The sequence below is a fragment of the Oncorhynchus mykiss genome, chromosome 16 (genome assembly GCF_057628025.1).
Source record: "Oncorhynchus mykiss isolate SJ-2025 chromosome 16, ASM5762802v1, whole genome shotgun sequence".
Classification (NCBI taxonomy): Eukaryota; Metazoa; Chordata; class Actinopteri; order Salmoniformes; family Salmonidae; genus Oncorhynchus; species Oncorhynchus mykiss.
In genome coordinates this window covers 71,505,001-71,518,006 of record NC_143037.1, presented here as the reverse complement: position 1 = coordinate 71,518,006, position 13,006 = coordinate 71,505,001, and the positions used below count along the sequence as shown (strand labels likewise).

The 13,006-nt window shown below is 45.0% G+C and overlaps 1 protein-coding gene across 2 annotated transcripts in view; it reads left to right on the top strand.

Annotated features, from left to right (window-relative positions):
- LOC110492626 (laminin subunit beta-2) overlaps window positions 1–13,006 on the top strand; it is a 78,307-nt gene that overhangs the window by 43,438 nt on the left and 21,863 nt on the right. For both annotated transcript variants that reach the window (XM_090203850.1, XM_090203851.1), the window contains exons 5-14: window positions 333–406; window positions 536–724; window positions 1,001–1,064; window positions 4,169–4,368; window positions 5,021–5,141; window positions 5,408–5,596; window positions 10,294–10,473; window positions 11,184–11,296; window positions 12,603–12,682; window positions 12,828–12,963. In XM_090203850.1, the coding sequence (XP_090059976.1) occupies window positions 333–406; window positions 536–724; window positions 1,001–1,064; window positions 4,169–4,368; window positions 5,021–5,141; window positions 5,408–5,596; window positions 10,294–10,473; window positions 11,184–11,296; window positions 12,603–12,682; window positions 12,828–12,963 (1,346 nt within the window). The remainder of the gene's footprint in view (window positions 1–332; window positions 407–535; window positions 725–1,000; window positions 1,065–4,168; window positions 4,369–5,020; window positions 5,142–5,407; window positions 5,597–10,293; window positions 10,474–11,183; window positions 11,297–12,602; window positions 12,683–12,827; window positions 12,964–13,006) is intronic.

Genomic DNA, 13,006 nt, shown 5'->3' with positions numbered 1-13,006 from the left:
ATAAATGTACTTAAATATATTTAATAGCAACACCATAAAGCTTGACATAACCTCCCTCTCTCTTTCTCTCTCTCCCTCTCCCTTTCTCTCTCTCTCTCTCCCTCTCCCTCTCCCCCTCTCCTTCTCTCCTCCTCTCCCTCTCCCTCTCCCTCTTCTCCCTCTCCTTCTCTCTCTCCCTCTCCTTCTCTCTCTCCCTCTCCTTCTCTCTCTCCCTCTCCTTCTCTCTCTCCCTCTCCCTCTCCTTCTCTCTCTCTCTCTCTCTCTCTCTCTCTCTCTCTCACTCTCTCCCTCCCTCTCTCTCTCTCTCTCTCTCTCTCTCGTTTCGTCTTCAGGAAAGCCTGATGTCTTCATTCAACTGGACCTTGAGGCAGAATTCCATTTCACTCATCTAATCATGACCTTCAAGGTGAGATACGCCACGGAGCACTTAAAGCAGTAGCCTTTAGAACTGTGTGAAATGAATGCATCATATGGAAATGCTCTGTGTCTTCATCAAATGTGTCTACACACATCTCATTCCTCTCCTGTCACACAGACGTTTCGCCCAGCAGCCATGGTGATTGAGCGATCGGCAGATTTTGGACGTAACTGGCAGGTGTACCGCTACTTTGCCTACGACTGTGCCTCGGTCTTCCCCGGGATATCCAAAGGTCCCCTGCGCAAGGTGGATGATGTCACCTGTGAGTCCCGCTACTCTGACATCGAGCCATCCACAGAGGGAGAGGTGAGTCTGATTGGCTATATAGATATAGAGAATCACTATTACTAGTGTTCTATAGTAATATAAGTATACTGCAATATATGCCATTTAGTAGACGCCTTTATTCAAAGCGACTCAGTCATGGGTGCATACATTTTGTGTATAGGTGACCCCAGGAATCGAGGCCTTACAAGCACCATTCTCTACCAACTGAGCCTTACAGGACATCCAGTATATATTAATATATCCATAAATGTAGATGTCATTCAACCACCTGTCGTGTCCCTCATCTTCCTCCAGGCCATCTACAGAGTTTTGGACCCTTCCATCCACATTGAGGACCCCTACAGCCCCAACATTCAGAGTAAGAGACCGTCAACAGTCACTACAACTGGCAACCGCTTACTCCATGAAAAATCCAAACTCACATAGCCTACACCAGGGCTCTTCAACCCTGTTGAAGGCTACCCTCCTGTAGGTTCACACCAACCTACAGGAGGGTAGCTCTCAAGGAACAGGGTTGAAGAGCCCTGGTGTGAACCTATATGAGTGTAGCTCTCCAGGAACAGGGTTGGAGAACCCTGGCCTACATGATACAGCAACTGCCACCCTGTCATATGCTCATACAATCCCTAAACACAATGAACCATGACGGGCTGCTCTGCTCTCTGATCTGAGGTCTGACGCCTTGTCTACTATGGGAAAGTAGCGGAATGTAAAAACCAGCTGCTGTCTCTCCCCCACACAAGCTGTCCCTTATGTTTCGACTGGCATGGCTTCACTGTTTTCTCAGGAACAAGAGCCGCCTTTCCTAAGTAGTGCCAGAGGAGGTTCTGTTCTTGATAGTCTTAATGAAACCAAGGTACAGGTTGACCCTGACCCTTTAACTGGTTATGGTTCCACGTTGTGCAGACACTCTGAATGAGTAGCGAGCGCACTGCCAAGATCATTAATAATCTCCACTTGTTTAATAAGGGAACTTGAGTTTAAGTCACTCATTAGCTCTCCCTTATGGTACATATTTATGGTAACTCTTTGGCGATATCGGCGTTAGCTCCAGTTTGACAGAGAGAGAGAGAGAGACACATTTTTAGAGCGTTCAGTGATTTAAAGTGCTGAAACCTGATGTGTTCTCGCTGTAATGGAAACGGTGGGATCTGCTAGCGTGCCACGGAATATCAACACGGACGGAGGATGTCTTAGAGGAGAGGAGAGCGATATGAAGCCTGACTGTCAGGACTGGTATACGGTTACAGAATGCCTATGGTTTAGTATGGTTTCGTATGAGCACTTTCCCACGCAGAGATCCTCCACGGCATAGATAGCTTAAAGAGGATCGAGGTAATCCTGTCAGGGATGTTGGGGGAGCTTTGGGCAGAAGGTACATTAGTATGTTAATAATAACAATGAAATTACTTTAGCAGTGGCCTGACTGAAATACGTAAGAGTTGGACATGGCTCATTGTGGTCCTGGCAAAAGCCTGATATTCCACAAAGCCCTGTGGAACTGATTGAAGGGAGTGGTGTTTTGCCTGTCAAGGTCCAGAGAACAGGCCTCTTCTGTGTGTGAGAAAGGATATGCTCAGATAGGCCAGGAGCCCTGATAGGAGCAATGGATTTGAGGCTGCCCCTCTCACCTCTCTCTCGTTTTCACTGTAGTTGAATGTAACAGAGTAACTCTCTCTCTCTCTCTGTTCTTCTTTTACTTTCGTTAATGAAACAGTAACTGTTGAAACTGTATGGTAGTCAAATAGAGGGAGGTAATGGAAGTAACCACACAGAGAATACTAAAAATGTATTTCGTCAGAGTATAGTGAAGGTAGCCGCCTCAAAACACAGATTTTTAGCTTTAGAGGTGTGAATATTGTGACTTCTTTCAACATTCTAAACCTCCCCGTTGTGACATCATGACTTCCAACTTCCATACACTGTAAATGCAACAATGCAACTTTGACACAAATCAGTTACTTTGACCACTTTCCGAACAAAAATGTAGAGGGTATGACATCTTTGTTCTCTTCTCTGCTATTCTAATCTGGAATCGGAACAGAAATATATTGTACAGATCTAACGATATACAGCTGTTTAAGTAATCACATCGACAACTTTTCGTCTTAAGTTTTTCAAAGAACTGCCCGTTTTGACCACCTTCTGGGGAACAAAATAACAGAAGTATCTACTACCAATCAAGAGGTACAGCTGTTTTTAGGAACCACATCAACTAATTTAGCGAACTTCCCACTGTTGAATTAACTACCCGTGGAACTTTTCAGGACTTTCAAATTCTAAGCATGAGAGAATGAGTAAACATTGTGACTTTTAGACGCTAAACAGCTACCTTGACCACTTTTCTCAACAAAAACTTGACCGGTATGGCACCTCAATCTACTTTTCTGATATTCAAATCTGATATCAGAACAGCAATAGCTACTCCCGATTATTCCCCCCACCTCCCACAGACACAGACACCATCAACACCTTCAACCATACAGTTCTCAAACCAATCAGTCCAACTTCACCTCGTTTTATCCCTCCATCCATTAGGTCTTCCATGCCTGTATCATTCATTTATTTATCTATCCATTTATGTATCTATCTAGTCATAACTTTATTTGAACAGTTTTATCCTTTGGTGTTGGTATTTTATTAAGATTTGATTATGAAGTTAATGTATGGTTGAAGTTTTTATTTATTTTTAACTTCACCCATGTCTCCTTGTATTCTGTCCTGCATTGTTACAGCTTACTGTGGTATTCTAGTATGAGACTGTATACAAGTGTAGTAGGCTAGTCTGACTGTAATTATTTGTGATGAAAAATGTGTTCTAACTGCCGACCACTCCAAATGAAGAAGGTTGATAGTGTAGTCTATCAAAGTAATTAGACCAATTATTTTTAACTACATTTTAACATGGACATTAACTTCTTGGATTAAATTAAACATTTTAAACTTCTTCCACTACCACAGAAATACTTGTAAAGAGTTAAAGCAAGTCCCACCAATTTTTATTCATGGGAAATGACCGTCTAGTTTGTGTTTCAACGCTAAGTTGAAGTGGAGAGAGAAGGAGAGAGAGAGAGGTGAAAATATCTGTCGATGCACCCCTGAACAAGGCACTTAACCTAAATTTGCTCGAGGGGCGCCGTACTGCTATGGCTAACCCTGTAACACAACACATTTCACTGTACTGTATGTGACAAAACATTATTTAAAAAACATCCATAACCATGCACTGAAACATTCCCTGTAACACTCAGAAACTGACGCTCGGGGCTCATAATTGATGGTGTAATTGATGGTGTAATTGATGGTGTAATTGATGGTGTAATTGATGGTTTTAGCGGGAGCCTTTCCTTTGGCTTTGAAGGATAGGAATTAGGATGTTCATATAGCTTGTTGAATACCTCCTAATCTGTCTGTCTGTCTCGCCCCCTTCCTCTCTTCTCCTCCTCTGCCTGCATCGTGTAGATCAGCTGAAGATCACTAACCTGCGTGTGAACTTCACCAAGCTGCACACCCTGGGTGACAACCTGCTGGACTCCCGCGTGGAGATCAAGGAGAAGTACTACTACGCCATGTATGAGCTGATCGTCCGCGGCAACTGCTTCTGCTATGGCCACGCCTCCGAGTGTGCCCCCATCGATGGGATCAAGGATGAGGAGGGCATGGTGAGTAAGTGAAGGAACACAGCACTGCCCCTGTGCTGTATGGAGGAAGAACTACCCTATAAAGATTGCTGTTGTCTGAAGGTAACTATGGAACTACTGGAGGTAACTATGCAAAGGGAGTTAGAATGTGAGGGTTTGTTTAGGATCCTCTGGGACTAATTCAGCCTCTCTGTCTCTCAGGTCCATGGGAGGGTGTATTTAGGATCCTCTGGGACTAATTCAGCCTCTCTGTCTCTCAGGTCCATGGGAGGGTTTGTTTAGGATCCTCTGGGACTAATTCAGCCTCTCTGTCTCTCAGGTCCATGGGAGGGTGTGTTTAGGATCCTCTGGGACTAATTCAGCCTCTCTGTCTCTCAGGTCCATGGGAGGGTGTATTTAGGATCCTCTGGGACTAATTCAGCCTCTCTGTCTCTCAGGTCCATGGGAGGGTTTGTTTAGGATCCTCTGGGACTAATTCAGCCTCTCTGTCTCTCAGGTCCATGGGAGGGTGTGTTTAGGATCCTCTGGGACTAATTCAGCCTCTCTGTCTCTCAGGTCCATGGGATGGTGTATTTAGGATCCTCTGGGACTAATTCAGCCTCTCTTTCTCTCAGGTCCATGGGAGGGTGTATTTAGGATCCTCTGGGACTAATTCAGCCTCTCTGTCTCTCAGGTCCACGGGAGGTGTGTGTGTAAGCACAACACCAAGGGTCTGAACTGTGAGCTGTGTGACGACTTCCATAACGACGTGCCCTGGAGACCGGCTGAGGGACGCAACACCAACGCCTGCAAGAGTGAGTGGCGGTGGAGCACACCATGAGAAGAATCATCTCTAATCTGCAACACATCACTGAATATTAGAATGAGCACACCAGTCAAAAGTCATAACCAAAGGAATGAGACTCCAATCTTGATTACCATAACAAGAAACATTACATTTCTTATTCATCTCCTACTCATCCGTTACTCATCACACAGCAGCAGTCAAAATCCAATAGAATGAGATTGTAATCAAATCTTAATTTCATGTTTTAATATCTGTCCATTTGTCTCAACCCAGAATGCAACTGTAATGGTCACTCCAACCAGTGTCACTTTGACATGGCGGTGTATCTTTCCACGGGCAATGCCAACGGTGGCGTCTGTGACGATTGTCTCCACAACACCATGGGACGCACTTGTGAGATGTGTAAACCCTTCTATTACCTGAACCCCAGCAGGGACATCAGAGACCCAGGAGTCTGTAGTGGTGAGTAGAGGGGGTCTGGAATCAAATACATCAGAGACCCAGGAGTCTGTAGTGGTGAGTAGAGGGGGTCTGGAATCAAATACATCAGAGACCCAGGCGTCTGTAGTGGTGAGTAGAGGGGGTCTGGAATCAAATACATCAGAGACCCAGGAGTCTGTAGTGGTGAGTAGAAGGGGTCTGGAATCAAACACATCAGAGACCCAGGAGTCTGTAGTCGTGAGTAGAGGGGGTCTGGAATCAAACACATCAGAGACCCAGGAGTCTGTAGTGGTGAGTAGAGGGGGTCTGGAATCAAATACATCAGAGACCCAGGAGTCTGTAGTGGTGAGTAGAGGGGGTCTGGAATCAAATACATCAGAGACCCAGGAGTCTGTAGTGGTGAGTAGAGGGGGTCTGGAATCAAATACATCAGAGACCCAGGCGTCTGTAGTGGTGAGTAGAGGGGGTCTGGAATCAAATACATCAGAGACCCAGGAGTCTGTAGTGGTGAGTAGAAGGGGTCTGGAATCAAACACATCAGAGACCCAGGAGTCTGTAGTCGTGAGTAGAGGGGGTCTGGAATCAAATACATCAGAGACCCAGGAGTCTGTAGTGGTGAGTAGAGGGGGTCTGGAATCAAATACATCAGAGACCCAGGCGTCTGTAGTGGTGAGTAGAGGGGGTCTGGAATCAAATACATCAGAGACCCAGGAGTCTGTAGTGGTGAGTAGAGGGGGTCTGGAATCAAACACATCAGAGACCCAGGAGTCTGTAGTCGTGAGTAGAGGGGGTCTGGAATCAAATACATCAGAGACCCAGGAGTCTGTAGTGGTGAGTAGAGGGGGTCTGGAATCAAACACATCAGAGACCCAGGAGTCTGTAGTGGTGAGTAGAGGGGGTCTGGAATCAAATACATCAGAGACCCAGGAGTCTGTAGTGGTGAGTAGAGGGGGTCTGGAATCAAACACATCAGAGACCCAGGAGTCTGTAGTCGTGAGTAGAGGGGGTCTGGAATCAAACACATCAGAGACCCAGGAGTCTGTAGTGGTGAGTAGAGGGGGTCTGGAATCAAACACATCAGAGACCCAGGAGTCTGTAGTGGTGAGTAGAGGGGGTCTGGAATCAAACACATCAGAGACCCAGGAGTCTGTAGTGGTGAGTAGAGGGGGTCTGGAATCAAACACATCAGAGACCCAGGAGTCTGTAGTGGTGAGTAGAGGGGGTCTGGAATCAAATACATCAGAGACCCAGGAGTCTGTAGTGGTGAGTAGAGGGGGTCTGGAATCAAACACATCAGAGACCCAGGAGTCTGTAGTGGTGCGTAGAGGGGGTCGACTGATCGCGTCTCAGGGCTGGGACATAGGAACTGTGTGTGTATTTCTTACATTATCAGACTGTATGAGTGATGATAGGTACGTATGAAGGTTATTTTCTCGTTGAAACCTTGCCATCACTTTTGCGTTTCCATGTTTTCTCGGTAGTGTGTGTGTCCGTGATGGTTATTAAAGCTGAGATCTGCAGGTGAGACGGAGCAACTGGTCGCCCCGCAGGCACATTTGTTATTGTTTTTATTTTGTTTATAAAAGGAGGAGAGCAGCGTCAAGCATCTTGGCTCAAAGAACATATTCTGTTTATAAGAGGAGGAGAGCAGCGTCAAGCATCTTGTCTCAAATAACATATTCTGTTTATAAGAGGAGAGCAGCGTCAAGCATCTTGGCTCAAATAACATATTCTGTTTATAAGAGGAGGAGAGCAGCGTCAAGCATCTTGTCTCAAATAACATATTCTGTTTATAAGAGGAGAGCAGCGTCAAGCATCTTGGCTCAAAGAACATATTCTGTTTATAAGAGGAGGAGAGCAGCGTCAAGCATCTTGGCTCAAATAACATATTCTGTTTATAAGAGGAGGAGAGCAGCGTCAAGCATCTTGGCTCAAATAACATATTCTGTTTATAAGAGGAGGAGAGCAGCGTCAAGCATCTTGGCTCAAAGAACATATTCTGTTTATAAGAGGAGGAGAGCAGCGTCAAGCATCTTGTCTCAAATAACATATTCTGTTTATAAGAGGAGGAGAGGAGCGTCAAGCATCTTGTCTCAAATAACATATTCTGTTTATAAGAGGAGAGCAGCGTCAAGCATCTTGGCTCAAATAACATATTCTGTTTATAAGAGGAGAGCAGCGTCAGGCATCTTGGTACAAAGAACATATTCTGTTTATAAGAGGAGAGCAGCGTCAGGCATCTTGGTACAAAGAACATATTCTGTTTATAAGAGGAGAGCAGCGTCAAGTATCTTGGTACACAGAACATATTCTGTTTATAAGAGGAGAGCAGCGTCAGGCATCTTGGTACAAAGAACATATTCTGTTTATAAGAGGAGGAGAGCAGCGTCAAGTATCTTGGTACACAGAACATATTCTGTTTATAAGAGGAGGAGAGGAGCGTCAAGTATCTTGGTACACAGAACATATTCTGTTTATAAGAGGAGGAGAGCAGCGTCAAGTATCTTGGTACACAGAACATATTCTGTTTATAAGAGGAGGAGAGCAGCGTCAAGTATCTTGGTACAAAGAACATATTCTGTTTATAAGAGGAGGAGAGCAGCGTCAAGTATCTTGGTACACAGAACATATTCTGTTTATAAGAGGAGGAGAGGAGCGTCAAGCATCTTGGTACAAAAACATCATAGTACATATTCTACTGTTCTATTGTGCTTGCGATGATGTCAGAGGGGAAAAAACATTGGTGGTTGTTGTCATGACACTCCTGTGATGATCTGAAGGATCAAGTTACAGGAGGGTCCGCTCTACAGCGTGCTCTCTCTCCTAGCGGGGGAGAGCGGGAAGTCGGCTGTTTAATGGGCAGTCATAAAATACGCTGCCTCTATGCTGTGTAGTGTTCGAGATTGGAATGTAAACAGTGGAACACAGAGACCCTTGGGCAACAAAAGTTTGAATAATGAAACAATATTTCTATTTTTGAGAACGTGGGAATGGTCCGTGGATATTTAAGGGACAGTCATGTAGAGTGTGTTTCATTTGGTGATCTCATGAAGGACAAGAAACACACATAACTGTATCTCTTAAAGTGTACATTTACCAGCTGTCAGGTTCACATATAAATATTGTGAAACGTATGTGATTCAACAAGAAACTATTTGTGAAAATATGTAATGTGATGTTAACTTTCTATAGATTTTCATATAAAGTTTAACTAGTCAGTGGCCACACCCCCATGAGCCCAGACATAACATTAGGTGTCATAGAACCGCCCCTTCTTCCACAGAGTATAAAACCCACTATAAAACCCACTTCCTACTAAATGTACATTAAGTCAAAGAATGCCGGGACAGAGTCCCCATGTTGGAATGGCTACAACTCTATCGGCCATTACAACAGAAAATATGGAGCTGTCGCTACACGTTGAAATGGTTAGGAACTACAACTCTATAGGCCACGGACACCATCCAGCTGTAGTTTTGGCTACACAGCTGGAAATGGTTAAGAACTACAACTCTGGAGGCCCAGGAGACCAGACAGCGTGTAGTTTTGGCTACACAGCTGGAAATGGTTAAGAACTACAACTCTGGAGGCCCAGGAGACCAGACAGCGTGTAGTTTTGGCTACACAGCTGGAAATGGTTCAGCTCTGAGACTATCGATCACGACAGAATAAGAGCAAATCCTAAACGTGTAGTTACTGGTCTACAGCTGGAAATTACGTAAGTCTAGTACAAGAATACCAACAACCGTGGAAGCATCTATTCTATGCAATGACGATCTGTAGGCCTGATGTATCCATGACAACAGACACTATCCAGAGCCGCGGAGAAAGCTACGACCACGAAGGACATTGTGACTCCTAGGGAAGTTAACCAGAGACTCTCTGATGAACTGACTCTCCAGCAGACGGACCAGATTCCAACAGAGAAGACATTGTGACTTCTAGGGAAGTTAACCAGAGACTCTGATGAGTTGAGTCTCCAGCAGACGATTCCAACAGAGAAGACAACAACGACATACGGACGTAAATATAAACACATTGCAATTAGTTTCGAATGAACGGCCGTTCATGTGCAAAGGACTAGCATTTAAATGAATATAATTATCCACTGTGTGAAGGGAATCCATTTTGTCTTTCCCACTTTTCTCAGACCCTTTCGTCTTTCCTTTGTCCACCAAGCCTTCATTTCGTGATATAGCCATTTTTTTCTTTGTATCATGTAGTAACCCAAATATCTACTGTTTGTTTGTTTAAGTATTTCTGTGATTATTTAGTTATTTAGTAAATAAATAAATATTTAAGCCAATTTGTATATCGCTGATTCATCATTTAGGCTAGGGCTCTTGCAGATATCCATGGGTTTGCTACGTTCAGTAACGAGAACCGATGAGGTAATAGTAATTCATTAATAAGCGACAGTTTTCATAATCATATCTGAAGTGTCGATTCGGAAAATAGAGACTCGATACATTTTTCCCGTGGTGCCGCGACTTCCTAGTTAAATTAAAGTTTACATGATTAATTTAATCACGTAATAATAATTACACGTAGAGAATTGATTTGATGAAATAACAGCCTTCACATTTAATTATACGACATTGTTTTGAAGTAACGTCTTTGTTGTTGTAACATCGCAAATGGACGTGTCAGTTTCACCGCTACGCATTCCAGCTTTAAGTTTGGCGTTAACAGGACGTTTGTTGTCTTCGTCCTGCAAGCCTGTGACTGTGATCCTGATGGTTCCCTGAACGGGGGCATCTGTGACGGGCATGATGAGCCGTCCCTGGGCATGGTCGCTGGGCAGTGCCGCTGCAAGGACCATGTGGAGGGACCTCGCTGTGACAAATGCAAGTCTGGCTTCTTCGGCCTGAGTGCAGACCATCCTCTTGGCTGCCAAGGTGAGTGGAGAGGAGTAGGAGTATAGTCATGATTCAGTCATTTTGAGTGGTCTTTATGTTCAAGATTTTTTTTGCAATCTTTTGTTCAAAAGGTTTAGTTTCGTCAGTGCTATGAATAAACCTATGTATCATATTTTGTAGATATTTCTGTTCCCCTGTGCCCCCATAACTCCTGCTCTCCCCCCTCAGCCTGCCCCCATAACTCCTGCTCTCCCCCCTCAGCCTGCCCCCATAACTCCTGCTCTCCCCCCTCAGCCTGCCCCCATAACTCCTGCTCTCCCCCCTCAGCCTGTCCCATAATTCCTGCTCTCCCCCCTCAGCCTGTCCCATAACTCCTGCTCCCCCCCTCAGCCTGCCCCATAACTCCTGCTCTCCCCCCTCAGCCTGTCCCATAACTCCTGCTCTCCCCCCTCAGCCTGTCCCATAACTCCTGCTCTCCCCCCTCAGCCTGTCCCCTAACTCCTGCTCTCCCTCCTCAGCCTGTCCCATAACTCCTGCTCTCCCCCCTCAGCCTGTCCCATAACTCCTGCTCTCCCTCCTCAGCCTGCCAGTGTGACCCCAGGGGTACGGTGTCAGAGAGACCACCGTGTGACCCTGTGAGCGGGGGGACTGTTTCTGCCCCATAACTCCTGCTCTCCCCCCTCAGCCTGCCCCATAACTCCTGCTCTCCCCCCTCAGCCTGCCCCATAACTCCTGCTCTCCCCCCTCAGCCTGCCAGTGTGACCCCAGGGGTACGGTGTCAGAGAGACCACCGTGTGACCCTGTGAGCGGGGACTGTTTCTGCAAGCGCCAGGTCACCGGACGCAGCTGTGGCCAGTGTCTGGTAAGAGTCCATGAGAGCCTCCCTCTTCTAACCTTAACACTCACACTCTCTTCTCTTCCTCTCTCATTCTCACACTCTTCTCTTCCTCTCTCATTCTCACACTCTCTCTTCTCTTCCTCTCTCATTCTTACACTCTCTCTCTCTCTCTCTCTCCCTCTCTTTCTCTCTCTCTTGCTCTTTCTCACATACAGAATTCATAGGTGTTTCTGAGTGATTCACATCCCCCTATCACTCACCTAACTTCCTTGCCATGCCAGTAACAGTACCCAGAAATGTCTAAATTTAGACCAGGGATGTCAGACCTCTCCGGTTGGTGTGTTACAGCAGATCAAAAATGGTCAGCAGGCATTGGTCCTGATTGAGTGGATCCTGAGTTCTCAGAAGCTGCATATAGGCTTATTTTAAAGTCAAGAACGGACAACCACTATTTTCACCCATAACTTAAACTCTACCAGCCTGCACTTATACACTATGTTATTTTGATATACAGGATGTATTTACAGTAAGTCATTTTGATAGACAGGATGTATTTACAGTAAGTCATTTTGATAGACAGGATGTATTTACAGTAAGTCATTTTGATAGACAGGATGTAGTTACAGTATGTCATTTCGATAGACAGGATGTAGTTACAGTAAGTCATTTCGATAGACAGGATGTATTTACAGTAAGTCATTTTGATAGACAGGATGTATTTACAGTAAGTCATTTTGATAGACAGGATGTATTTACAGTAAGTCATTTTGATAGACAGGATGTATTTACAGTAAGTCATTTTGATAGACAGGATGTATTTACAGTAAGTCATTTTGATAGACAGGATGTAGTTACAGTAAGTCATTTTGATAGACAGGATGTATTTGGAGCTAGGAACACAGGGTTGATATACAGTGCCTTGCGAAAGTATTCGGCCCCCTTGAACTTTGCGACCTTTTGCCACATTTCAGGCTTCAAACATAAAGATATAAAACTGTATTTTTTTGTGAAGAATCAACAACAAGTGGGACACAATCATGAAGTGGAACGACATTTATTGGATATTTCAAACTTTTTTTAACAAATCAAAAACTGAAAAATTGGGCGTGCAAAATTATTCAGCCCCCTTAAGTTAATACTTTGTAGCGCCACCTTTTGGGGGCCGAATACTTTCGCAAGGCACTGTATCTGAGTCGCCATCTGTGACTCATATTCAAACCCATCAGCTGACATGTATGATCCAGTAACCCTGGCTGATGCAGAAGGTAGGTGGGAATGCAGTCTGTCTGGTGCTAACAGCTGTCTCTGCCTGTCTCCCACCCGCCCACAGCCAGAACACTGGGCACTGAGTCACGACCTGAATGGCTGCAGAGACTGTGACTGTGATGTGGGCGGAGCCACCGATAACCAGTGAGTGACATTGTGATCTGTTTCTGCATCACATACAATTAATAAAAAACAAAATGGCCTCTTAATGTATATCTCTACCAATGAATTTGATTCATGTTGTACAACTACAGGATTACTGAATAGACATTTTATCTGTCTTCCTCAGCTGTTCAATGGACAATGGGCAGTGTCGTTGTCGTAGTCATATGATGGGCCGTCAATGTACCCAGGTGGAGTCTGGGTACTTCTTCATGGCTCTGGACCACTATACCTACGAGGCTGAGCTGGCCATGCTGGGACAGGTAACTACTGCTGCTCCCTACACACAGAACAGACAGGGCTGTT